Below are 25,465 nucleotides of genomic sequence, written 5' to 3'. Positions count from 1 at the left end.
GTCACCAACCACGTCTTGAATCGATTGGGTTATCTTTTGGTACCGGAACTGCCTCAGCCTCCCTTCTGACAGCATCCATCTCATCTCACCTCGTCTCGTCTCGTCTCGTCCTTTCTTCCCCAAGGCAACTTATCAACTATACCCCTGCTTCGGTCTTGCGACAACCCATTACAGCGTAGTGCAGGATTACCAACGCTCCCTTGCTGCTCACTATCGATACCCGGCTCCGTCCCCTCCACGCCCAGCCCAAGCAAGTCTACCACCATGTTTGTCTTGCCTCTTGCGACTACGACCCCTTGAGTCATGTCGTGAGCGCGTCTCGATTGCTTGCCTCGACCTCCTTACCGTACACCATCGGATGCTGACCCACGGATGCGCTGCCCTTTTCTCACTAAATACGTATTGTATCGGTCACCTTACGCAAGCTTGAGCGCTCCCGCGCTACCCCCACCCAGCCGCTGTCGACATTTTGATTCACCTCGAATCGACGCAGAGCCCGGTTCTTCGGTATGCTCTCCCATCTGCGGTTCCACAGGCGAGGGCCGTCATCGAATCCTACCTCGCCCTCTCCTGATCAAACTCCTACTTCACCTGCTGCTGGCCACCCTGTGCCTTTCTCCCCCGATGCTCTCTCTCCAGAATTGCGATCAACATCGTCGAACCCGTCCACCTTGCCTCCTACTCTACCGCCTATAACTCGCGTTACCACAGAGGATATAGTGAAGTCACGAGATGGTCGTCAAAATGCTGCAGTGACAAGCCCGTTAGATAATCGACCACAGCCGACATCCAAAACATCGTCTTTCATTGGTGGTGTCGCTCTTAGAAAATACCAGCGTGACCTGGAAGCACAAGCTACCGAAGCTAACGACAGCAAAAGAGGAACTGGTCTACTTGGTCAGCATTCAGCTTCTCAGCCATCATTGACTTCAAACAATTCCCCCTTACGGCCGTCGCCGCAGGTCATAAAGAATACGAGAGCTACATCTTCTTTCAGCACACCCACAGATCTTCAGCAGCCTACCGGTCGCCGTCCTGCAGGTACCCGTCTGGTTACAGAACTGCCCTCGCTTACACAGACAACAAGCAACACCGAAAACCCGAAGCCCAAGAAAGGGCTGCCGTTTCTCAAGAAACCAATGTCAACACTATTGATGAGGCGTAAAAACAGTCAGCATGCCCCTGACTTGCGCCCATTACCCTTGGCAAAGCGCCGTGAGGATCCGGTGTATGATCCTCGCATCATGGGAACTCGGGTCCACGATTTCAGTGCACCACGGCCAAAGAGGAACGCCCCAAACAGGGATACTACGCAAACATCTCTCGCTTCGCCAGTCCCCATGTCCGCTCCTCTTCCCGTCCAAGACATGTTCCTAAGCCCATCGGCCACTCAGACTGAACAACCCCTCTCAGCTTCAAATTTGACAACACGTATGCCCAGTGATGCGTCCGATTCTATCTATTCACAGGATTCAAGGGCGCTTAAGATGACACCAAGCACAGCCTCTGCAGCGCCCCAAGCCGCCGTGACTGACTTAGGTGCTCTTACACTGTCAGATGCGCCCCCAGTACCTCCCAAGGATAACGCACCGATTTCAGTTCAGCCAAAGTCGCCGCGAGCATCGCGTTTGATCGATGAAGATGCATATGTCCATGATGAACCGTCGGTTTCTCACCAAGCAGGGAGGTCCCGAGGTCCGTCGCTATCTGGATTATCCGGAAAGGATATACCGTCTGCGATACCTCGACATATGAAGAGTACGTCGTCAAGGTTCAGTTTCGACATGATTGGTGCTGCAAAACAGGAGAAACTTCTTGAAGACAGGCATCGTCAACGAGAGCTTGAGAAAAAGACTGCAGATGCACCTGCCCCACGAGACTCGCGCCTTGAGGATTTTGACGATGATGGATTCGATTACGATGCGATGATGGACGATGATGGATTCGAAGAGGATATTCCCATGGTTGGCGATGACTTTGATGATATGGATACTGATTACAACAATGGGCTAAATGACCATATGGACGATTACACGGGCGGCAACATGAACAACACTTTGAATAGAACCCTCAGTACCTTTGACAACACACTTAATGGAAGCATGGTTGATGACTTGGACGAAGAGCTTGATCCAGACAACGACCAGGAAAACTTTTCTGGCTTTGTCTTTCAACGATCGGGTCCTACATCATCAATAACCAGTCCTCGCAGCGCTGGCTTCTTGCCAACCCCAAGGGATGCAGAGGGCAATCGGATTGGATTTGCCACGAGCCAATATACGCCAGAGATGCTTTCTCCGTTGTCTCCCAGAGTACCCCTCGACCAGCGGATGAGTCAAGAGATGGAGGCAGGTGGCTTGGGAATTCAAGGATTGGACATTCCGAGGGTGCCTAGTCTCAAGAATGAAGCCGCATTCCAGAAAAACCAGGACCTGCCACCCATAATCACGGGACGCTCAATAAATGATGACGAGCTCTATTACGACGATGGGATGTTAGAATTTGAGAGAAACGAATTCGCCGAGGACCTTGCTGCTCCCCCAGAATGGGATGATACTCCTTTTGACGAATCGATATTTGACAATAACGATACCGATCAATTTGGCCGACCGATAGCAGGCGCCTTTGCGCAGGCCCAATCGCAGAAACGATCCATAAATCAAGATGAACCGAATAGAACATCTGACTCAACAGAACCGCTCTCTGCGACTTCTGAGATCCCACAGACAACGGCTCATACATCGCTGAGTGCTGGTGAAAAAGAAGAGGTCGAACACGAAGCTGTGAGGGACAGCCCTGTCCCCAATTTATCTCCTGCTCCCACAGCCGTGGTTCAATCGTCGTCTCCTTCAGGAGATGATCCTTTTGCAGCGTATCAGGCTGCTCTCGCTGCGGCGGCTTACAAAGCGGCAGCATCGGGCAAGTTCCAACGCGGTTCAACACCACCACCACTACCTGTTGAAACCGTCCTGTCTGTACCAGATCATTCGGCGGACATGCCAGACCATGGTAATGCCTTCAACCAGGACGACTATGAGAGTTTCGATGATTATGGTGATTATGATGATACATATGAGAATATGGCCGATCTGGAGCTCGACGACGACGCCATCATCGCTGAAGCCAATGCAAGCGCTCTGGCGAACGACTGTGATGGCTGGTATGGTCAGGAATTTGGCTTCTATTCAGCTGGTCAACAACAAGGACTAGAATTTGAATATGCTAATGGTGGCTTCTTTGGTCCAAAGGGTGGTTTAGATCGTAGCACCAGCGGACGTATGATCTCAAGAGAACCGAACCTTACGCCCATCACAGAGCGATCCGAATACTCCAACAGAAACTCGTTCATGAGTCTTGGTATGCCTGGCTTTGGAGGAACAACGCCCCTGCAAAGCCCTGGCCTGGCTCAACTTGCCCTTCTTGGTGATCGCGGCGACGAGATGACCTTATCTGCTCTTCTCCGGCTTAGGTCCCGAGCTTGGGGAGGTTCTCAGGCAAGCCTTGTGTCCAGCCAAAACGGGTCCCCACGATCAGAAAGAGGTGACATGTCCACCTCACCTTGGGGCCAGAGCTTTATGAGCCCAACGAATTTCCACACCCGGAAGAACTCGGTTCTTTCTACCATCAGCCACGACTCGGATAGCGTAAGCGCCTCAGGAAGCCCGACATTGACAGGTGGCATCCCTGGCTTCACGCTGTCCCCACCACCTGTCCCGACATTGGGTAAACTTGAAACTGGAGTTAAGAATGATGTTCAACCCCCCCCTCTCAATGTTAGTAGACCTGCATCGAAGTCTTATGACAACCCTATTTCACCAGTGTCGGACCCAGAAGAGAGCATGCCGTCATCAGCTATGGTGAGCCCCATAGTGCCTTCCAATAGGGCTAGCATGGCCGAGCCAAGCGTTGTTCCCAAGCGTCCTGGCATGGGACACCGGCATAAAGGCTCAGCCGACAGTATATCATACACCAAAGAGGAAGATAGTGGCGCTACACGTTGGGTTATGGAGCGACGACGCACAGGAGAATTCGGACAGGTTGAGATCGAGCGAGAAGTTCTTGAAGAAGGGCGAATCTAGGAGCTAGTGCCTTGTTGTTTGTGCTCTTCTTATGCATGAATAGAAACAGAACGGACAAGAATTGCACTGACACGACATCGAACAAGGAGTTTAGGTTGGGACCGGACATATATATATATATATATACAGGAAATAGCGGTGCGAGCCGTAGGCTCTTGGGATACGAGCCTGGGCCATGCACAGGGAGTTAAGAAGTGGAACAAAAAGTTGGATACCAATGGTGTTGCGGAGCTATATATATATAAGGGTGTTGGTACTTATATTCTTTTTGGACTTCAATGTATAAATAAATTGGGACAATTAGGAGCCTTATGAACCGAGAAACAAGGATAGGACAGCGTATACCAAAGACTGATATTCTTAAAGTCTCGTAAAACTGTACATCAGCTATTCACAATATGCAGATCCAAGGTTGCTGGGCTATATGCGTCAATCGTTCACTTCCAAATAATGCTTGCAAACTCAGTTTTTGTTCCACACGTCTCTCCACCACTCTTTCAGACCATATGCCTTTTCCTGGGCCTCGACATGCACCTTGACTTTATCACTTCCAGTCAACGTCTCCAGTAGGCCAGACTGTTTACCCACTTGGCTTCCCCCTCCAAAACTCCTTGCCTTTCCACCCGTCGCACGGTCCTGAATCTCGCGAGCGACCGTAGGCGCAACTTCAGCAAAACATGTCTTGAGTTCCCGATCAAGCGAGAAGTACGGCTTCTTTGCCAAGTCTGGCGCCATGAGGTTGTAACTTCGCGTCAGAGCATTGAGGCGCTCGATCGATAGTTTGTGATAGCTCGCTTCAGCTTGCTCCCACGCCGAATCACGAAACGGTCTTCCAACCACTGGCGACACAACCTTCAGCTCTTCTGCTTCCCAACGGGTATTTTTTTTCCTGATCGGATTGTGCACTTCTTCTGCAGCAGCATACTCTTCTGCTCGACATATCTGCTCTTGCAGTGATCCACCTCGAGAAGCAATCATCCTCGCCGCCAATCGTCGCCAATCATTACGCAGTCTGCCCCTGAATGCCGCCGCTTCTTTTGCGAGCTCCTGCTGCTTCTCTATCCAGGGTGGTACGATATCCTGTCTTTGAATCATCTTGTTCATGATATATTCCGTCGTGTCAATAAATGGGTTGTCGGCGCGAGTATCACGCTCGATGCCCTTCCCTCGTGGTATGTTCTTAAATTGTCCTCGTGCAATGGCGTTCTCGATGCGTTCGTTTGCCAGCGCCGCAAGGCCCGTGATTGAATTTGGCAGAGCTCTTGCTCCAGGCTCAAACCGCTCTCGTAGTTCCCTTCGCCATGCCTCCTTTTCATCCTCACTCATACCGTTCTTTGGCTGTTGGCCCCCCATTCCTACGTAGGTGTTCACCTTATCCCTCGCCTTGGCGACCTTCTCTCCAGCAGATTGTTTTGGTTGTCCACGCAGTCGCATGTCCACAGGAGGCGGCTCAAATTTGCCCCTCAAACCAGGAGCAAGGGGCTTTCTGGCATCGTCCAGCATTCGGAGTACTGTATCTGCTGTATGCTCTTCCCCTGCCCATGCTTGCGCCGAGGCAATATGCCGTGTGCCCTCACCTATTGATGAAAGACCAGCTTCTGCAAAGGCACTAGCATATTCAGATTTGAACTCTGCATCGGCAATTTTGCTCAAAAGCCTCTCCTTAAGCTCTTCTGAGAAGCCTGTATCCTCCACAGCTCGACGCCCGGCTCTTCCGCCTGTGAAGAGGACTTCCTCTGTGGCTTCTTCCAAGCGCCGAGCCATTGGACCTGGTTCCTTCTCTAGTACTGGCGCTGGCACTGGTACATCGCCACTTTTTTTCTCCTTCGTTGTTGTACCGTTTGATTGTTGCTCCTCCGCCTTAGATGCGCCGGCCTGCGTTGAGTAATGGATAAGTGGCAATGCCCCATGCGGTCGTGAGGCTTGGAGGCAACGCCGGCAGATAAAAGGCGATCGAATAAACGAGATAGCCATGGTTGGAATTCAGTTACGGTGAAAGTTAGTATTACATACAACAAAGGAAATTTAGAGTGTTGAGACAGAAGAAACTGAGTGAAGTTGTAATGACGGCAATGAAACTGACGGAGCTTGGCTTAGTCATCTATTCACACTGTAGTGTCAAAATTTGACCTCGCCACTTTGTTGTGATTATAAAATTCTTGAATACTAGGTATTTCGTGTTAGGTTGGACTGAATTGAGGCGATTAATTACGAGTATATGGTAATGAATCCTTCTTCGCTCTTGCATGAACTTTGGTGAACATTGATCTGTCGCTGGCCGGTCCTCTCCTTCTCATCACACTGGCAACACTTACTTCAAGATGATTCATGAACAGATAAGGTGGGTGACAGCCAGGCACGTACCTGATCAATGCAAGGGACCTTGTGGCAGGATGTACGGCATCAATCCTTCTATTTTTCGTGTAAACTTTGATACTTCATAATACCTAGGAAGCCATGGAAGACCTCCCTCAGTTGTCCCTGCCTCACGTTTTACAGTTTCACGCTTCATGAAGGGAAGGAGGCACAGAACGATCCAGTGCTACTGCCACCCGGTAACGAATGCTGTATTTTTGAACACCTCTGAAATGCCTTTGAAACTCTTGTCTTACATCGAGCGTGGTAACGGACTTGACCTTTTCTCCCCTCTGCATGCACAGTTTTGGAGTCTTCTTGGAACTCTGTTATTAAATTCTGATTGCTACTTTTGATCTTGCTTCAATTGCTCCTATCTACAATCACACTCGTTCTTCACTCCTAAGATGCTCCCAATTTTGGTGCAAACGATAGCAGTTGCTTTGCTAGCTACTCTGTCCTTCGCAGACGTGGACCCTATCAAAGACCTAGCGGTCTACAACAAGGGATTTCTCGGCCAGTTTCCTTCTCAGACCTTCAAATCTTCAGATGCTGTCGCCCCAGTCTTTCAGATTAACGTCTTTCAGCCCAGTCTCGTCGATAGTTCTGGTTTTCTCTTCCTCACATTGAAACATGGAGACAAATCGGGACCTGCCATATTTTCAAGCAAAGACTTAAGCCTTGTGTATGCCGACATCAAGTACGAACAGACTTTCGATGCCCGTGCACAGGTGAGAAATGGAGGAAAGTATCTCACCTTCATCGAAGGTGGCCGCTGCCACGCTTTTGATGCCAATTATCAACTGAAATGGTCAGTTTCAGTCCGGGACTTGGGAGCTGTCGAGGCGGACATCCACGATTTCGATTTCACCACCCAGGGAACTGCTCTTTTGACTGCGTACCAGGATGTCAGGTACAACTTGACTGTTCTTGGAGGAGACATAGATGGCTGGCTGAGTGATTCCATTTTCCAAGAGGTTGATCTTGATACGGACCGAGTCTTCAATGTGTGGAGATCATTTACACACGTCAACTTGACTGATACCATGATTAATTACGACCCAGAAAAGACCTACATGGGCGGGCATGGCTTCGACTGGTTTCATATAGACAGCGTTTTCAAGGTACGTTGCTTTCTAACTCACCCAAACCTGTGCTCACAATATGCAGACCTCGAAGAATCATTATCTTGTCTCATCAAGAGGATTGTCGGCAATTATCCTTCTCCATGCTGACACATTAGATCCACGATGGATTCTCGGAGGGAAACACAATCAGTTCAAAGACCTCAGTGGCGGCAACGCAACCAACTTCTCCAATCAATATAACGCAAGGTTCGTTCAGGGTAACGAGAGCCGATTAAGCTTCTTTGACAACCAAGTCACTGAAAGCGGAATGTGCAATGTCGAAAATTGTTCCCGGGGTGTTGTTGTGGAACTCGATTATGAAAAAATGACAGTTCGGCTTTTACATGAGTTTTATCATCCCCAGAAAATATCATCGGGTTCAGGAGGTAGTGTCCAGGGTTTAGACAATGGAAACTTTCTTGTCGGCTGGGGCGCAAACCCGGGCATCACTGAACATTCATCCAGCGGGACGGTCGTGATGGACATTCAACAAGGGGTGATCCCCCACATGTCCGAAACCGACTCAGACACCGATATGTCCGTTTATCGTGCCTGGAAGATGGATTGGATTGGCCGGCCCCCATGGGGTCCTTCTATCGCTTCGTCAGCTCCTGGGGAAGATACATCAAATGCTACCGTTTATGTGTCTTGGAATGGCGATACCCAAGTTCACAGATGGGAGTTGGTATGTTACTATGAAACTATGCAACATAACCGAACTGATTCTATGATAGTACGCAGTCGAAGATGAGACAAACGTCACTTCTACTCCCAGACTTCTTGCAAACTCGTCCCGTTCTGGGTTTGAAACGGAAATCCATCTCGAAGGGCTAGGACTACCGCCTCCTAGATCTGCTCGAGCGGTTGGCGTCAGTAAAAGCGGTAAGATCCTCGGTTCGACAGCTACAGTTGACCTTGTAAGCGGCGAACTTCGCGGCAACAGGAGTAGTGTCTGGATCTTGACGCCGCAGCCTTCCGATGAGGAGCCAAGCTACCATCATCCTGATGGCAAAAAGAAGGCGGATGACGACGAGGAAGATACTGCATCTGAGACAAAGCCCTCCGTGAGCTCGTTATTCGCTCTTCTACTCGCTATTGCCTTTATATCTTCCTAAGTCTGAAATGTTAAGTTTGGACGCTGATAGTACTTGAGCCAAGAAATAGTTTAAATTCTAATAAACTGACTTGATATTTTCGCCTGCAATGAATGGTATTAGCATTGAACTGAGATGTCCCCGCCGCTTCCCCGAAACTTTGTTAGTTATTTGTAAAAGAGGTACCTACGTAGACTTGAGTCGCTTCACGATTTGTAGTCAAAAGTGGAACCAACCTGTGTCTTGGCTTTGGAGAATTGGAGTAATACTGACCCCAATTCCTCTCACGAAGGATGATCAGAATTGTATTAATTGTCTTTTCATGACTGGCAGAAAAACTCGGGCAGCTAAGCAGCGAATAGCTCGGCAACTCCTCAGCTTAAACATTGCAAACTTTACTGAAGTCTTCGGCACGAAAGGTAGTGTGAAATGGTCGGTGAGGAATTATCGGCCTCACCACGGCCGTGGAAAGAATTCTCCAATTATTGCCAGTACCTAGCTCCAGGGGTTGGCAAGATTTGGTGGCGCTAACTGGCCATCGATTTGTTCTAGCTCCTGGGCGTTGGAGACAAGGAGAGTTTAGCCAAGATGAGGCTCCGCAGTCATGGATGTTTTTTTTTTTTTTTTTTTTAAATTTACGTTTGAGAGAGATAAGCTTGAATCGTAGACGTTTGTTGTCAATGTGAAATTCACCAAAAATGGTTATTGGAGCTAGACTACGTAGATGTAATACTGAATCTCTCAGTTTATAGCCAATCTACATATCTGATATTGTTCTTGGAATAAAGTCAACACATATCGAAAAGAGTGAAGTCAAAGACTCCACTTGTAATGTACAAACATGTAAGGATATGCTTGAGTGCCGTGAGATAGGCAGTTGTTCCTCACACACGTGCTATAATATACATACCTCTACGTATTGCGCGTCTGCTATTAGTGTTTATAATGTCTCTGTCTCTGCCATGCTCGGTCTGGCATGGCTTGTCCCGCTTTGATCCGACTATCCGCCCCTAGGATAAAAATCATCAACCTCTGGCTCCATTTTTACCAGTAAAGGGTCCCTCCTCTTACCCCATCAGACTTTCTCACTTCTTGTGTCCTCTTCTTTGCTTTGCTTAATCTCTGTTGCTGCTACGTACTCGTTGCAGGTCGTGCGCCAGGAGCTGTTGTCATCATTATTATCGTACACTTTTTGCCTTGCCTCTCTTTCTTATCTGACAGCGTATCTCGACTGAGCCCATTTGGAGTGACACTTCCATCATACATGTCCAACTTCAAGTCTGTATACCTCATTCACCAGTGAGCCTCTCGGCACCGCCTATAGAGAACCAGGAACAGATCATAGATATTGTACTTGATACTGCTCCTGCCCTGGCTGCTGTTTCATCAAGTACTATCCTTGCTGTTTTCTTCAGTCTTGGTTGACAAGACTTGCTTGATTGGTTATCTCTTTGATATCGAGCGTCGCAGCTTGAAACAGCTGAAGCCATGCCCGACACCCAAGACAAGGTGTCGCCGGCCCCAGCACCGGCCCCGCCCTCAGATACTACCGCCGATGCCCCGGCCGGTGTGGACATTCAGGGTCCGAGCAAGACACACGTCAACATTGTCGAGCATGCCCGCGCCGCAGCTCACAAAGAGCGTAACATGACCCTCCGCCAAGGTATCAAGCTCTACCCCAAGGCTATCTTCTGGAGTGTCCTCATCTCCACGTGTATTGTAATGGAGGGCTATGATATCTCCCTTGTTAATAACTTCTGTACGTGCCCAAGACCACTTGATGACCCGATACCCGCGCACAAAATCAGGTGCAGTGGCCGCGACCACCCCACTGACACCTGTCTCTAGATGCCTTTCCTCAGTTTAACAAAAAGTACGGTGTTCTGGGCGATGATGGAGAGTATCAGGTGCCAGCCGCTTGGCAAGCTGGTCTGAGCAACGTAAGTCTTCCGTCCAAAATTCCTGGTCCGGACGCTCACAATCGGCGTTATAGGGAGCACACTGTGGTGAGATTATTGGTCTTTTTATCAATGGTTGGATCTCAGAACGGTTTGGTTATCGTTATACTGTCATGGCATGCCTTGTCTGTGTAGCTGGTTTCACAACCATCTTCTTTACTGCACAGAACGTTCAGACTCTGCTTGTGGCCGAAATCCTTTGCGGTATTCCTTGGGGCATCTTTCAAACACTAACAATCACCTATGCATCCGAGGTCTGTCCAGTCGCTCTCCGTGGTTATCTGACCACGTATGTCAACTTCTGCTGGGGTTTAGGCCAGGAGATTGGTATAGGAGTCATTCACTCTATGCTCAAGCGCGACGATGAATGGGCATACCGTATACCGTATGCCCTTCAGTGGATATGGCCGTTGCCACTCCTAATCGGCATCGTCTTTGCTCCTGAATCACCCTGGTGGCTAGTCCGAAGAGGCCGTAACGAGGATGCCAAGGAAGCTCTACTCCGCTTAACTAGTCTTGACCGTGAGACTGAATTCGATGCCGACGAAACGATCGCCATGATGGTGCATACCACCGCCCTTGAAGAGAAGATTACAGCGGGTGCATCCTACTGGGATTGTTTCAAGGGGACCGACCTTCGCCGCACAGAGATTGTTTGCATGATCTGGGCTATTCAGAATTTGAGTGGCAATTCCTTCTCCAATTATTCCACCTATTTTCTCGAACAATCGGGACTCTCGGCCGACAAGGCGTACTCGTTTGCCCTTGGCCAGTATGGTATCAACATGGCAGGAGTCTTTGGTGCTTGGGGACTGATGAGTTTGGGCATCGGCAGAAGATCGTTGGTTCTCTATGGCCTCTGTGGCCTTTGTTCCATGCTGCTCATCATGGGCTTCCTTGGCTTGGTGCCCGAGACCCATCGCTCCCAATCTTCGTTGGCCACAGGTTGCATGATGATCATCTGGGCTCTCTTCTACCAGTTGACTATAGGCACCGTATGCTATTCTCTTGTCGGTGAGCTATCATCTCGTCGCTTGCAAATCAAGACAGTCGTTCTTGGCCGCAATCTATAGTAAGTTGCAGCCATTTGTGAAGTCGGGACATCCCTTCACTTGAAGCCTTCTCCGAGATTGAATCATTGGTCGTTGTAGCTAACCAGTGGATAGTAACATTGTTGGCATCATCAACAGTGTTTTGACGCCCTACATGCTCAACCCTACAGCGTGGGACTGGGGCAACTATGCAGGATTCTTCTGGGTAAGCAGCCAGCCTTGGCAGGTTCATAATAAACATTCTGTGTTTCTGACAAAGAGAATAGGGCGGCATTTGCTTTCTGTGCATTATTTACACCTTCTTTCGACTGCCGGAGCCGAGTGGTCGCACCTTTGCAGAGCTTGATGTGCTTTTCGAAAGAGGTATCAGCGCAAGGAAGTTCGCTTCAACCGAGGTGGACGTGTTTCATGAGACAGTTGAGGAGAACGTTATGAATCGTTACGAGGAGCTCGCGGATGCGCCGTCCGAGAAGGTCCACAGCAAAGCATGAGCTGATGCACAGATATTTCAGACCGTGTATAGAGAAGATGAGACCGGGAGCTGTGCCTCAGTGTCAGGTAAAGCTATCCCCAAACCGATTTCAGGGCCACATGAGCCGTGCCGTATGCGAGATGGGGAGATCTTGGTTAAGGAGATATCTCGGATCTTGATCGGCATTAATGTTAGCATCACTTAGGCGTTGGCGTTTGGGAACAAGGCTTATTTGCTATGGATTCAGGATAACGATAGAACGGGCAAAAGGCCAAATATGTGTTTGTGGAAGGGATCGCAATAATGGAACCGATTTTATATATATATCACTTTCCCAACTTACTTGTGCTCACTCGCTTTTAACATACATATTGGTTACTTTAAGCTGAGATAGCTAGTCGTCCTGTGTCTGCCAAGAAGCTTCCTATGCCCACTTGTAACGTTTAATGATATAGAATGGCGATATCAAAATAAATCTTGTGAGCTGGTGGCCGTTGAGCAAACGGGGCCGGGCCGGTCACGAGGGCGGAGCCGGTGGACGGCAGAAATCGTGCATATGCGGGCGAGTGAGTTACTATTACTGCAGTAATAAGACGCCAAAAACCGCGACAAGGGCTTGACAATAGAACATGTTAATTAGTTGTTAGCGGGGCCGGTACGCGGCAGCAAATTCACCTGCTGGACAAGCGGAAGCTGTATCGAGGAATGCGATTATGACAGCGGACCCGCTGCTACAGGCCCAGCGGAAGACCCTCTCATAGGGGGATGCGCGGTAAAAATAGGTCGGAGTCGACCGGGCGGCTGGACGAAGAATCGACTGCCTTTTCCATCAGACCAGGGTCGGGATGCGGTTGCCGACGGTTTATGAGAGAGAGATCCATTGCTTTCTTTCAACTGTCTTTCAGGCGCCTTTTTGGTTCAGTGTGCCTCATAGGTCAACGAGAACTAAAGTAGATGGTAACAAGTGACACTTCAATCGACGATAAAGGTTGCCCGATGCTGTCACGGAGATGGAGGGAGGGGAATGGCTACATAGACAATCGATATTAATCGGTGCTCCGGAACGAGAGAACAAGCTCTCATGTTGACATGTGTAAATGCTTTTTGCCAAGATGCAGGGATAGGTTAGTAGTTAACTAGATCCCGGGTCTCAGGCGGATTTGAGTAGACAGTTTTGGGTCCGGGCTTCTAGAGCTCACTTAGATCATGCCATCCTAATCTGGCAGGATATTGACGATGGAAGTACCAAGTTAAGCGTGGGAACGATATTGGTCTCTTGGTAAATCGCATGAATAATGAATGAGGTTGATAATGGATGAATTGTAATGGATAAAAGGAAAAGAAAAAGAAAAAGAAAAAGGAACAGGAACAAGGTTGAACAAGCACAATCACCCGCTTCAGGCGCACCACTCAGCATGAGCAACCTATGTTTCCCTCCCTGGCTTGTGACTGCGATTCTTAATATTCGACGCCGATGTCCGGGGTAGCCCCACCAGAATTTCACAGAGTCCACCAAAATGCCCTGACGCAGGTGAGCTCATTCTGTGGGAGCTACCTTGAAACCCCCCATAAATCAAGGGTCTGGAAGCAGAATATGGTATCTGATTGGTTATAAGCTGCTTTGGCCCACCACCGAAGAGGCCCGATCGACAAAATTATGGTAGACTCACCACACCTCGTCTAGTGGTAGCAGGAGTCACTCTCCGCCAGAGAACCGCCTCAAGTGATCTTCCTTCTCCTCCCTCTCTTTTCTTTTAGTCCCTCTCTTCCCCTCGAGCTTCTCTTCCATCATCAACCCATCGCATCATCACCTTCAAAATGCTGTCCACACTCCGAGTTGCCAGCCGCCGGGTTGCCCGCCCTGCCCAGTACAACCTGGCTGCTATCCGCGCTGCCTCCAACTGGGCCAACGTCCCCCAAGGTCCTCCTGTATGAGCTTGCTTCCCATTCTGTAGCGTATGCTCTGTGTGATCTCATGCTAACGCTTCACAGGATGTGAGTAATCTCTTCTTTACATGAGCTTTGCGCCAGCTTCGTCGCTAATCAATTGCTTCTTTTGGTTTCAAACAGGCCATTCTTGGTACGTACGATGACTTCCACTTGGTGCAATGCGCACCGTTCCTCCAAGTATGGAAGACGTTGCGCCAAAGCCAAAACGCATTATTACCTCAGAAAATCGTGTTAACATCATTTCTCAGGTATCACCGAAGCCTTCAAGGCCGACAAGTTCGACAAGAAGATCAACCTGGGTATGTCGCAACGTCATCCCCACCCAACCCCGAATGCGGAGGTATCTCGCTATCTTTCAAATTGATCTGACTCGATTCGTATACAGGTGTCGGTGCCTACCGTGACGATGCTGGCAAGCCCTACGTCCTCCCTTCCGTTCGTGAGGCCGAGAAGAAGGTTGTTGAGTCCAAGTTGAACAAGGAGTACGCTGGCATCACTGGTGTTCCTGAGTTTCCTCCCGCCGCCGCTAAGCTGGCCTACGGAGCCAACAGCCCCGCCTTGGACCGCATCACCATCACCCAGACCATTTCGGGTACCGGTGCTCTCCGTGTCGGTGCTGCTTTCCTTGCCAAGTTCTTCCCTGGCGAGAAGAAGATCTATATTCCCCAGCCTTCGTGGGCTAACCACAAGGCCGTCTTCAACCACGCCGGCCTCGAGGTTGAGCAGTACCGCTACTACGACAAGAAAACCATCGGCCTGGACTTTGAGGGTCTGATTGCTGATGTCAAGGCTGCCCCCAATGGCAGTGTCTTCCTTTTCCACGCTTGTGCTCACAACCCCACTGGTGTTGATCCTACTGAGGAGCAGTGGAAGCAGATCTCCGACGTCGTCAAGGAGAAGGGCCACTTTGCCTTCTTCGATATGGCTTACCAAGGCTTTGCCAGCGGTGACACCGACAAGGATGCTTTCGCTGTTCGCTACTTTGTTGAGCAGGGTCACAACATTGCTCTTTGCCAGTCTTTCGCCAAGAACATGGTACGTCTTGAAAATCTTGTGATCTGACGTAATGGGTCTTCGAGTAGCTCGCTAATTATTTCAAAGGGTCTCTATGGTGAGCGTATCGGTGCCTTTTCCATGGTTTGTGCCGATGCCGACGAGAAGAAGCGCGTCGACTCTCAGCTCAAGATCCTCATTCGACCTCTGTACTCCAACCCTCCCATCCACGGTGCCCGCATCGCCGCCGAGATTCTGAACAGCCCTACCCTCTACAAGCAGTGGCTCGGCGAGGTCAAGGAGATGGCTGACCGCATCATCACCATGCGTGCTCTCCTCAAGGATAACCTTGAGAAGCTCGGCTCCAAGCACGACTGGTCTCACATTACCAGCCAGATCGGCATGTTCGCCTACACTGGTCTGACTGCTGAGGAGATGACCCGTCTCGCTGAAGAATTCTCCGTTTATGCCACCAAGGACGGTCGTATCTCCGTTGCTGGTATCACCTCTGAGAACGTTGGCCGCCTCGCTGAGGCCATCTACAAGGTCAAGGGTTAACTATGAAAGAACAGCAACTTGTTAAAAGGAGGATGTGCGTTAGAGTAACGGCGCCGCTTTAAACCAACGGTACCTTCAAATTAACATCATGGCCACGATCAGAAGGCTGTCGGCCGGGGACAGATGGATTGAAAATACCCAGATCTTGATCTAGTTAAGTGCCCGGCTTAGCGAATTAATGACGCGGTGATGACAGCTTGAGAATATATGTATGAGTAAACTGAATATAAAACACGAAAAATGTGTTGAACTATTTACCCGTAGCGTGTTGGATTCGGATAAGTGAAATGTCTATTTGCCATTTCATCTCTTGGAATAGACATCCGGAACAAACTAGACTGATAACACAGCAAATTCTTTCGCGTTTCTATAATTGGATTTACCATAGCGTAATTAAGTCTGTAACGGGTAGTATCTCACAATTAATATCCCTTCCCACTCATCCTTGGTTCAATCGGTCCAGATCTCTTCTTGTGTCATCCAATTGTCTCGTCATTTCCCTATATACTCTTGACATCTCCCTCATTTTCTTCTCCTTTGTCTCTCCGCCGTCAACACCGACTCCATACTCTCCAAGCTCAGCTGCCAATCCTCGAATGCGCTCCTCACTTCGCATCTTAGCATCACGCAAATGAGCACCATAATTCTTAAGAGCGGTGATCGCTTCAGGGGTGTAAACTGCGCGACGCACAGAAGCTGCGGCGATAGCAGCATCGGCATCATACCGACGGGCATGAAGTGAGACTTCTGCAGCACGAAGTTCTAAACTACGAGCTACTTTGCCATGCTTGACTTCAAGGGCGCGAATCAGAAGGCTCAGCGCATTGGTAGCGACTTGAAGAAGGGATGTCAAGGCAGCAAGAGAGCGTAAGCGATGAGAACCGAGTTCTGATTCAGCGGCGGCGAGATCCGAGCGCCAGCCAGATAACGTAGTTGGCAATGAGGCGATGTGACGGTGGAGGAAGGATGCGTTCGTAGAAGGATGCGCAATCCGCGCAAGTCCCAACGCCCAGGTACGCAGATTTGAAGCGATAATCGGCGCCAATGCCGGAAGTAGTGTCTCGAGTTCAGAAAGGGGAGGATGGGCAAACAGCAATTGGAGGGTATCTTGGGGAAGAGGTGGATTGTTGGAGTCGAGCAATGGAGGGAGCACAATTAAAAGATCCAAAAGAGGTTCTGGAAGCGAGGGCTGTTGCTGAAATCTTGAGTCTCCTGTTTGTTGACTCTTAGGAGGTTGTAGACGTGAGGATGCTCTTGCTGCAGGCGGTGTGCTTGATGGTGTTGCCGATGAGATAGCACATGTAAGGAGATGTTGTTTCGCAGAAATTAGACGCCGGCGGTCAAGCTCCTGGGGAGAAAGATGAGAATTCTTGTTTTATATTATCTGGTTGACTTGCAAATGAAGGAGTCAGTCTCTTACCTCTCGAACAGAAGCCCGCTCTTTAGCCCGAGGGTCATTCTGTGATGAGCCATCAGGGTTGAGAACAACATTCGTAAGTTTATTATAGAGATTGGCGAAATCTGGATTATTCTGCAGAACTGAGTCCTCAACAGGCGGGAACATCGTCATGATATATCAAACATCGACTCCCGCTGTTTGGTTTGTTGTTAGTGAAGCTGTAGTGGAGCCATCGCGAATACAGCGCGAAATCACCTGATTGGGCAATTTGCGACAGTTGGCTCCGGCGCCGGAACATCAGTCGTCTCCGAACGACCACAGCCCAAAAATCTCAACACCAGAAGGCCAAGGTTGGAGGTACCGTCGACGATCAGTGCATCTCGAACAGGGCAGTCTGCGCTCAGAATATCCGCCCACTCCGATGTCAATTGAGGTCAATGTCTCGCCCATAACTAAAAAACTCCACACCGAATACTCATATCGAGACTGAGACCGCTATCATGACATCTTGGGCCCCCGCCCGGCCGGCTCTAAGGGTCCTGGCCTCACCATCGCCGGTGATTCCCACCCGACTTTTCAGCACGACCCTCCCTCAGCAGACCAAGACGATCAAGTCACATCTTCTACCAAGTCGTATCATTCCTCCATACCCCTATGGCGAGCGTCAGCTCTATAAACAATCCAACAAGGGTCTTTACGGGTCTGCGAGAATTCGGTTCGGTAACACTGTTGCGGAAAAGTATAACAACAAGGCCCGTCGCTTCTGGCGCCCGAACGTCCACGTCAAGGTTTTCAAGCTGCCCGCCCTAGACGCCAACGTCAAGACCCGTCTTACACTCCGAGTTCTCAAGACCATCCGTCGTGAGGGTGGCCTCCAGGAGTATCTCCTCAAGAGCAAGCCTGCCAGAATAAAGGAGCTCGGCCCCGGTGGTTGGAACTTGCGGTGGCTTCTTATGCAGTCCAAGGATATTCAGAAGAGATTCAACGCCGAGCGTGTGGCGCTAGGTATGGAGCCCAAGGAGATTGAGGACAGGGATGATATTATTCAGTATGCGCTTGATGTCGCTACACCTGGTCCCTTGAGTAAACGTAGCCAGGCGACCCGAGGTGAACTTCTGGCTCAGGAATTTGTGTTGGGTGAAGAAGACTTGGCGAACCTGGAAGGCGTTGAGGAGCTATCGGATGAGGAAGAGGCTCTGTTGATGCAGCAGCTGGATAACGCAGAGGCGGAGGCCACAACGACAGAGGGAGCGCACAGGATAACAGTGTAAAATGTTTTATGTATAATATGTACCAAAAGTCCCCCTTTTCAACGCCTTCCAATCATTGTATCAATATCCTGCCAGAGTCAAGATAGAAAAAGACTTTTGTTCATGCTATCATTTCAACAGTTGCTATTTAATCCAAATATGGTATCACTTTTAATCTAGAAACGGAGATCCCATCCAATCTTGGGACCCAGCTTGGGAAGCTCATCGGCGACGCTCTGCACGTCCTTGTCGCCACGACCACTGACACAGATAACAATATCCTCATCCTTCTTCATCGTCTTAGCCAGCTCAATGGCACCGTAGATACCATGAGCAGTCTCAAGAGCGGGAATAATACCCTCGAGCTGGCTCATGAGCTTGAAACCAAGGAAGGCTTCACTGTCGGTGGCAGCGACAAACTTGGCTCTCTCATTGTCTTTCCAGGAGCTCAGCTCAGGACCGACACCAGGGTAATCTAGACCGGCAGAGACGGAGTGAGTCTCGCTGATCTGGCCATGCTTGTCCTGAAGAACATAAGTCCTCACGCCGTGGAGAACACCCTTGGACCCACCAGTGAGGGTAGCGCTATGTCGTGGAGTATCGACACCGTCGCCACCAGCCTCAACACCCAGAAGCTTGACGCTAGGCTCGTTCTCAAAGGGGTAGAACATGCCTACAGCGTTACTGCCACCGCCAACACAAGCCACAACAGCATCGGGAAGCTTGCCTCGCTTCTCGAGCATTTGTTCCTTGGTCTCTCTACCAATAACAGATTGGAAAGTTCGGACGATTGTGGGGAAAGGATGAGGTCCAATAGCAGAACCAATGATGTAATGAGTGGTATCAAGATCGACCACCCAGGCACGGAGAGCCTCATTCACAGCGTCTCGGAGAGTCTTGCTGCCAGCCTCGACAGCGACGACCTTGGCGCCAAGTAATCGCATACGAAAAACGTTGAGGGCTTGCCGTCGGACATCCTCCTATTCATGACGTTAGTTCTCTTACTTTCAAATAAATTGGGCAAGACGTACCGCTCCCATGTATACTGTGCATTCCATACCAAACTTGGCACAAACGGTAGCAGTAGCAACACCGTGCTGTCCAGCGCCGGTCTCGGCAATGATTCGAGTCTTCCCAAGTCGGCGGGCAAGGAGGAGTTGTCCTAGGGCATTGTTGATCTTGTGGCTACCAGTGTGATTCAGATCTTCACGCTTCAGCCAGATGTTCGCACCTCCAGCATGTTCAGTGAGTCGCTCAGCCAAATGCAAATGGCCAGGTCGTCCCATGTACTCGTAGTAAGATCGGTATTCCTCCCAGAATGAGGGGTCGTCCTTGATCGCGTTGAAGCCTTCCTCAAGCTGGGACAGGCAGTCCATCAGACTCTCGGGAACATACTGACCACCGAACTCGCCGAATCGCTCAGGGATCTTGCCGTGAAGAGCAGCGAGTTGAGCCACTAAAGCACTGTCCTCTTCTGCAGTGATATCTGCATCTGTAATAGTATCGCTGACAGTAACGTTATCTCCACTGGGCTCCCTAGCTCCAGCAACGGCCTCAACAAGGCCAACCTCTCGAGTGTTTGAATCTCCAGAATCGCGGCCTGACAGGTAAGCACAGTACTTCTCGATATCGGAAAGGGCTTGACCAGGCTCGGCATTCTTAATTGTAGTAATGATCTGGCTGCCAACGACGACACCATCTGAAAGAGTTGCAACGCTCAGGAAGTGCTCTCGGGTGCTGACACCAAATCCAACAGCTGCGGGCTTGTTGCCACTGTACTTCTTGACTCGCTCGATAAGGTCGGGGAGGTTGGCGTTGAGAGTGCCAGTGGCACCAGTGACACCCATGCGAGAAACGACATAGATGAATGAATCGGCAAGCTGGCAGAGAATCTTCATTCGGGTTTCTGAGGTGGAGGGGGCGATAAGAGGAACGTATGAAAGACTAAATGTAATGTTAGTTTCTTGTTGAACAGTATGTATTTTGGGCAGACTCACCGGCCCCTGTTACAGAGTTTGCGGAAAGAAACAGCCTCCTCGGGAGGCAGGTCGACGACGATAAAACCATTGACACCACATGAGTGACAGTCCTGGAGTAATCTCTCCTCACCGTAGCTGAGAAGGGGGTTGTAGTAACCCATGAGCATAACGGGGGCCTTGAGGCCACGAGATCGGGCCTCCTTCACCATGCCCAAGGTGGACTCGATCGTGACGCCATTGTTGAGTGCAATCTAATCCAGTTAGTTTTCCTTCATTCGAAGGGATAGCGATTTCCTTACTGTGTTGGCAGTCTGAATAGTTGGGCCATCGGCAATTGGGTCGGTGAAAGGTGCGCCGACTTCGATAACGTCTAGAGGAAACAGTTTGGTCAATACAGCTCGCTCATGAACTCCATTGCGACGTAAAATCTTACCAGCACCACCCTTCTCTAAAGCCAGCAGAATGTTGGGAGTATCTTCGGGTTTGGGGTAACCGGCAGTGACGTATGTTACCAGCGCAGACTATATCAAATAAAAGAATCAATTGTCAGCTTCTTTGTCTTGTCGAATGTTGGAGTCGATCATCGATTTACCCCGCCGAGGGGCACTCATGATAGATGTACTGACCCTGTTCTGCTCCTTGCAGCGCTTGAAAGTCTGTTTAATAGCGTCCATGGCGAATTGATTTCGTCTCTGGTCTCTGTGGGAATTATGGAGAGAGAATTGGTATTTTCGAGCGAGGACTTGTTGTCTTTAAAGAAGTTTCGGGACCGACGTTTGTTGGTGACTGCGTTTTCCGCCACCGATGCCGGAAGAATGAATTCCGCCACCACTATTGACTCGTTTTGGATCGCTCCTGCCCTGTCCTTATGCACGTCGCCCGCAGCTGCAGGTTCCGCCCACACTCCGCCCTGCAGCCAGCATCATAGTAACCCACACCAACCCCGGACTTGCCTAATGCGGTAATCAATCGATCATGATATTGGACGTTGGTCGGTTACAATTTCAGGGACTTACAGCGCGCCATGGCATTTAACTTCATGTCACATCCAATTCTTGAATGAATGCTGGATCTAAGCACTAGCCATGCCGCAGCACCTGACTACAATGAGAGAGTATGCGTCAAACAGGTATAGGACATTGCTCGTTTTCTCAGCTAATAGACACTCAGTCTACCAACCTGTTTGCAGGTGGAGATGACCCATTGGGAAATCTCTTTGTGAAGAAACTCCGACGTCATGCAGGCTTGAACAAAGGATCAGATGAACGCCGTGACGCTTTGAACAAAGAATTACTCTGTACGTAGCAGAACAAACGAAAAAAAATATCCCCAAAAAGGTATAGGTTATGCGGCAGTCAACACTAGCTACATGAGCAACTACGTCCAAACATATTATAGAAACAATTACGTGCACTGGGAGAGATTTTTGTGGTTGCAGAATGCCGTCTTCAATTTGTTTAGTCTCGGGTTAGAGTTGAACTAGAAATTATCTTGTCCAATATCATGTCCACAATCAGTGTAGACCATGAGTTTGGACTCAGGACCACCATAAGCACGGAACATAAACGACCAATACATCTTTTCCTCACTTTCGGGATATTAATTGAAAAACAAACGAAAATATTCAATATTCTTTAAGTTTCCTCCATTTTTCCAATATAATGTCAACGCATTCTATAACTTCATGCAGTCGAGTAAGGATCGTCTCTCACGGCGCGGGTCCAGCCGGAGCCGGAGTAATATAGAACTGCAGAGAATACCTACCATCCTTCAACTGTTTATCGGGCTCCAGCACTCCTAGTGTTTGCCGCTTGCCGAATCCAAATAGCCGTAGGAGCTGCTTCTTTGATGGCCGTCGACCTGTGTGGCGCGGGCCCCAGTCGCCCCAGACATAAACTTCTCATCACGTCCGCTTGTCGCTTCTCTATAGTGATCTTCTTCACCTGAGGAGGATCCGAATCGAGGGAAGCTCGCAGCACCATCGGGATTTGCAGGATCATGGTGTCCAACACGAGGGCTGAAGCCTGGTCGGTTATCTCCGGTGAAGCGCATACCGCCTTCAGCACGGCCTTTATCGGGGGAGATCATACCGACTATTGTCCACACCGTGCCTATGAGAACGACGAGCACGTACAAGAGGACCAAACCAGTGGAAATGAGGGCGTCCTGAATTAGTTTGTTGTGAAGCCAATCTGTAACTGCCTTGACAGCCCCCGTAACCTCATCAGTAGTGGCGCTAGACGGTGATGCCAGGAACGAGTTAAGCTCCGCGTCACCATCGACCGAGTCCTTAGCACCCTTACTGAAAGTGTCATTCTCGAAGAGCGGGAATTTGACTTCGGCATGTTCGTGTACCCAAGTCAATCCTTTCTGTACGCTCTCAATCTTGATGCCGATGACACAGTGGAGAACTGTCTTAATAGGGTCGAGAAGGATGGTCCCCTTGAAGACAGTGTTGAGGCCATCATCCATAGTCTCGAGGAAGGTGTTAAGAGTATCATTGACAGCATCTGTGGCGTTGGTCACATAGCCAAGAACATCGTGGTTGATGTCGTCGCTGAAACCTGTGATAACACCGTTGGCGTCATTGGCCCAACCGGCAGAGACACTCTCAAGGTTTTCTACAACATCATCGGCAAATGCACCAACCTGGTTTGCCAGCGCAGGCACTTCATTCTTGATTGCTCGCAGTAGGAGCCATTGGCAGAAGCAAGAGAAGAAACCAGCAATGGCGAGCGACAGAATGAACAAGGCCGGAACCGAGGTAGCATAAGCGATGAGCCAACGAACGAGGACCTGTCGCTTGCCCTTGAAGTGTGAGGCCACCTTGATGCCAAATGTTGCGGTCATAGGCCGAGATGCAATATAGACGATGTCCATCGGGTCATATGCATTTTGAGCGATGAGACGTGCGTGCTGCTGCTGTCGTCGCCAGCGTCTGATCTCAAGCCAGGCCATGGGGATGATGACTGCCAGAGCGAGAATGATCAAAACTGCAATAAATATCGTTCGGGCTTTGGCGATAAGCTCGAACAGGTTGTTGAAGAAACCGTTCAGGGCATCATTTTCAGAGCAGAAGCTCAATTTCTGTTTCTGGGCAAGAGGAAAGGCATCCCGATCGAACTTGTAGTTGCCATATGTTTCATTGAGAGCTTTGCGGACGAAGTCGAACGGGATGGAAATGGCCTGCTCAGTCAGGTTTTGAACTTCTCGGAAGTCAGGCAGGTCATCCTCCAACTGTCGAACATCCTTGACAAAGTCTTCAGATTTCAGATCAAAATCCTTAAGTTCTTTGATAGGGCTGGAAAAGTCAACCTTGGGAATATCTGGAACCAAACGTCCAAGGACCGAATCCTCAAGGTCGCTGGTGAGACCGTTAATGCCGTCTTCGAGTTCTTTTGAGATATCTTCGATCTTGCTAGTAGCCTTGTCAATCAAGCTGTTGAACTTCTCTGTTGCTCCTTCTGTGACATCGGCAACGACGTTTAGACTGCCGTGTACCATGGCGGTAATCAGACACACATATGTGGCAGTAAGGAAGTTGATGTAGAAGATAATCATGTTCTTGACACCAGCCAGAACGAGGTCGAGCATGTACACCATGGCGTCTACCGATTTCTCGATCCCAGAGGCTGCGAGTTCGTTGACACCCCTCGATAGGTAGTGAGGCATGGAAGCCATAGCGCTTCCAACATCTTCAACTTTGGTGCAAGCTGAAAGGGCTTTGATTTTGGCGTCACCGACGTTCTCTTTGAGGTCAACGATTAGAATCATGACCCGAATAAGGACCAGGATGAGAAGAATTGTCCAGCGATTGATCCATATCTGGGAGAGTCTTGATCGGAGGCTTAGATAGGGGGTTACGTTGGGAGAAGTGTCGGCTCGAGCCTCTTGAACTTTTCGCATCTCGGTCATCTCGAACGATTCTGACCGAAGGGAGTTGGGTACAGCCGGGTAGACCGGCGGGTCGTCGTTTTCTTTCCGCGAGGAGAACATCTTGTATCTATGAGTGTTGGTTTATTTGAACGATCAAATTTGTTTGAGTAGAATAAATGGGAAGATGCAATAAGATGTAGTGAGCGAAAAGGAAGCTAGCTGAGAGCCCAGTGGTGATGATTAAGGCGATAGAAGGACAAAGATTAATTATAAAAAGAATCCAAGGTCGGCAGGTGAAAGAAAATGCGACAAAGGAAACGACGGGCGTGAGCAAAAACTTCCAGTCTATTGTCTATGATTCCATGCTGATTGCTTGGGGTATAGGTACGATTGTGTTTGTATAAGTGAAAGAAAAAATGGTTGAACAATAGAACAACAATAAGGGAGAGGGGCGCGAGGACAATAAGAAAAGCAGATGAAGGTGAATACTTCGGCAACTTACCTAGTTCACTCCACAACAATAGTACCCAATAGACAACGATTTCTTATCAACAATAACTCGAAGCAGAAACGCCTTTGGATTTCTCGATAAATTTGGCGGCGGCGCTTAGAGCACAAAGTGGTAAGGTTGAGCTAAGCGCCCGCTTATACCAGTGGCCACTCACAATGTTTGGAAAGTCTTGAACAAGCAATTCCGAGACTGGGCCAAGAGTGAAGAGTAGTCTTAACGGTAGGTTAGATGGCGTTTATAATTGAATCAAAGCTGAGGCTTGCCTTGCGTTTGTGTTTGCGCTGGGTTGTCTATACGAGGTTGTTTGACTTGTCGCTTAAGTGGCCCAGCCGCATCAAGCTTGGGTTGTTATACCAAAGTCGCTCCAGACTAGGTAGTCTAGATCAGAGACAAAAAGGACTTGCACAATGAGCAGGATGATTTGCAATACCACAGCATCAACGACAACAGCCACCAAGTGAATGGGGTGTGTGCGAGTTGATGTATGGATATATAGTGACTCACTCAGAAGGCAAGGGGAACGCCGTGGAGCGACAGAGAGGAATGGTGCCCAGCGCTCCAAACCTCAGCATCAGTCAGAGACGAGGAGCATGGGGATTTATCTGATAGGAAGACAACGCATCTTGGTTGTCCGGGCGGGTGACGCCATTGCAAGTCAATTCTCGTGAAGCCCTGGTAGCTCAAGTGCTAGGCTTGATCAAAACAGAGGCAAAGATCTTGGCTGATTCTAATCTTCTGGCTATTCGGTGGACTGCGCCGTAGAGACCCATTGTGTAGGTCACTGAGAAAAGCAGGGCCTTCCAAGGATGATT

The 25,465-nt window shown here is 49.5% G+C and overlaps 9 protein-coding genes across 9 annotated transcripts; 5 read left to right on the top strand and 4 right to left on the bottom strand.

The window, feature by feature from the left end:
• Positions 1 to 509: 509 nt before the first annotated feature.
• On the top strand, positions 510 to 4,079 carry FPOAC1_009467 (uncharacterized protein; the record flags this gene model as incomplete). The annotated part of the gene is made up of 1 exon (XM_044853893.1): positions 510 to 4,079. One exon carries the CDS (start codon positions 510 to 512, stop codon positions 4,077 to 4,079), a length of 3,570 nt encoding a protein of 1,189 aa, XP_044706563.1.
• A 462-nt stretch (positions 4,080 to 4,541) lies between these two features.
• Positions 4,542 to 6,053, bottom strand: FPOAC1_009466 (uncharacterized protein; the record flags this gene model as incomplete). Its single annotated transcript, XM_044853892.1, has 1 exon — positions 4,542 to 6,053. One exon carries the CDS (start codon positions 6,051 to 6,053, stop codon positions 4,542 to 4,544), a length of 1,512 nt encoding a protein of 503 aa, XP_044706562.1.
• A 788-nt stretch (positions 6,054 to 6,841) lies between these two features.
• Positions 6,842 to 8,676, top strand: FPOAC1_009465 (uncharacterized protein; the record flags this gene model as incomplete). Its single annotated transcript, XM_044853891.1, has 3 exons — positions 6,842 to 7,558; positions 7,605 to 8,246; positions 8,296 to 8,676. 3 exons carry the CDS (start codon positions 6,842 to 6,844, stop codon positions 8,674 to 8,676), a joined length of 1,740 nt encoding a protein of 579 aa, XP_044706561.1.
• Positions 8,677 to 10,143: 1,467 nt separating this feature from the next.
• FPOAC1_009464 (uncharacterized protein) lies at positions 10,144 to 12,156 on the top strand (the record flags this gene model as incomplete). Its single annotated transcript, XM_044853890.1, has 5 exons — positions 10,144 to 10,414; positions 10,504 to 10,595; positions 10,649 to 11,685; positions 11,780 to 11,870; positions 11,932 to 12,156. The coding sequence occupies 5 exons, from the start codon at positions 10,144 to 10,146 to the stop codon at positions 12,154 to 12,156; spliced, it is 1,716 nt and encodes a 571-aa protein (XP_044706560.1).
• A 1,799-nt stretch (positions 12,157 to 13,955) lies between these two features.
• On the top strand, positions 13,956 to 15,638 carry GOT2 (Aspartate aminotransferase, mitochondrial; the record flags this gene model as incomplete). The annotated part of the gene is made up of 5 exons (XM_044853889.1): positions 13,956 to 14,066; positions 14,130 to 14,136; positions 14,336 to 14,386; positions 14,473 to 15,122; positions 15,189 to 15,638. The coding sequence occupies 5 exons, from the start codon at positions 13,956 to 13,958 to the stop codon at positions 15,636 to 15,638; spliced, it is 1,269 nt and encodes a 422-aa protein (XP_044706559.1).
• Positions 15,639 to 16,077: 439 nt separating this feature from the next.
• Positions 16,078 to 17,208, bottom strand: FPOAC1_009462 (uncharacterized protein; the record flags this gene model as incomplete). Its single annotated transcript, XM_044853888.1, has 2 exons — positions 16,078 to 16,986; positions 17,059 to 17,208. 2 exons carry the CDS (start codon positions 17,206 to 17,208, stop codon positions 16,078 to 16,080), a joined length of 1,059 nt encoding a protein of 352 aa, XP_044706558.1.
• Positions 17,209 to 17,537: 329 nt separating this feature from the next.
• Positions 17,538 to 18,308, top strand: FPOAC1_009461 (uncharacterized protein; the record flags this gene model as incomplete). The annotated part of the gene is made up of 1 exon (XM_044853887.1): positions 17,538 to 18,308. The coding sequence occupies one exon, from the start codon at positions 17,538 to 17,540 to the stop codon at positions 18,306 to 18,308; it is 771 nt and encodes a 256-aa protein (XP_044706557.1).
• Positions 18,309 to 18,463: 155 nt separating this feature from the next.
• TRP3 (anthranilate synthase / indole-3-glycerol phosphate synthase) lies at positions 18,464 to 20,940 on the bottom strand (the record flags this gene model as incomplete). The annotated part of the gene is made up of 6 exons (XM_044853886.1): positions 18,464 to 19,267; positions 19,319 to 20,231; positions 20,285 to 20,517; positions 20,566 to 20,636; positions 20,700 to 20,787; positions 20,893 to 20,940. 6 exons carry the CDS (start codon positions 20,938 to 20,940, stop codon positions 18,464 to 18,466), a joined length of 2,157 nt encoding a protein of 718 aa, XP_044706556.1.
• A 1,123-nt stretch (positions 20,941 to 22,063) lies between these two features.
• FPOAC1_009459 (uncharacterized protein) lies at positions 22,064 to 24,262 on the bottom strand (the record flags this gene model as incomplete). Its single annotated transcript, XM_044853885.1, has 1 exon — positions 22,064 to 24,262. The coding sequence occupies one exon, from the start codon at positions 24,260 to 24,262 to the stop codon at positions 22,064 to 22,066; it is 2,199 nt and encodes a 732-aa protein (XP_044706555.1).
• Between the last annotated feature and the right edge of the window lie 1,203 nt (positions 24,263 to 25,465).

The sequence above is a fragment of the Fusarium poae genome, chromosome 3 (genome assembly GCF_019609905.1).
Source record: "Fusarium poae strain DAOMC 252244 chromosome 3, whole genome shotgun sequence".
NCBI lineage: Eukaryota > Fungi > Ascomycota > Sordariomycetes > Hypocreales > Nectriaceae > Fusarium > Fusarium poae.
The sequence above is the reverse complement of the archived record's forward strand: the minus strand, read 5'-3'. Positions and strand labels throughout refer to the sequence as shown.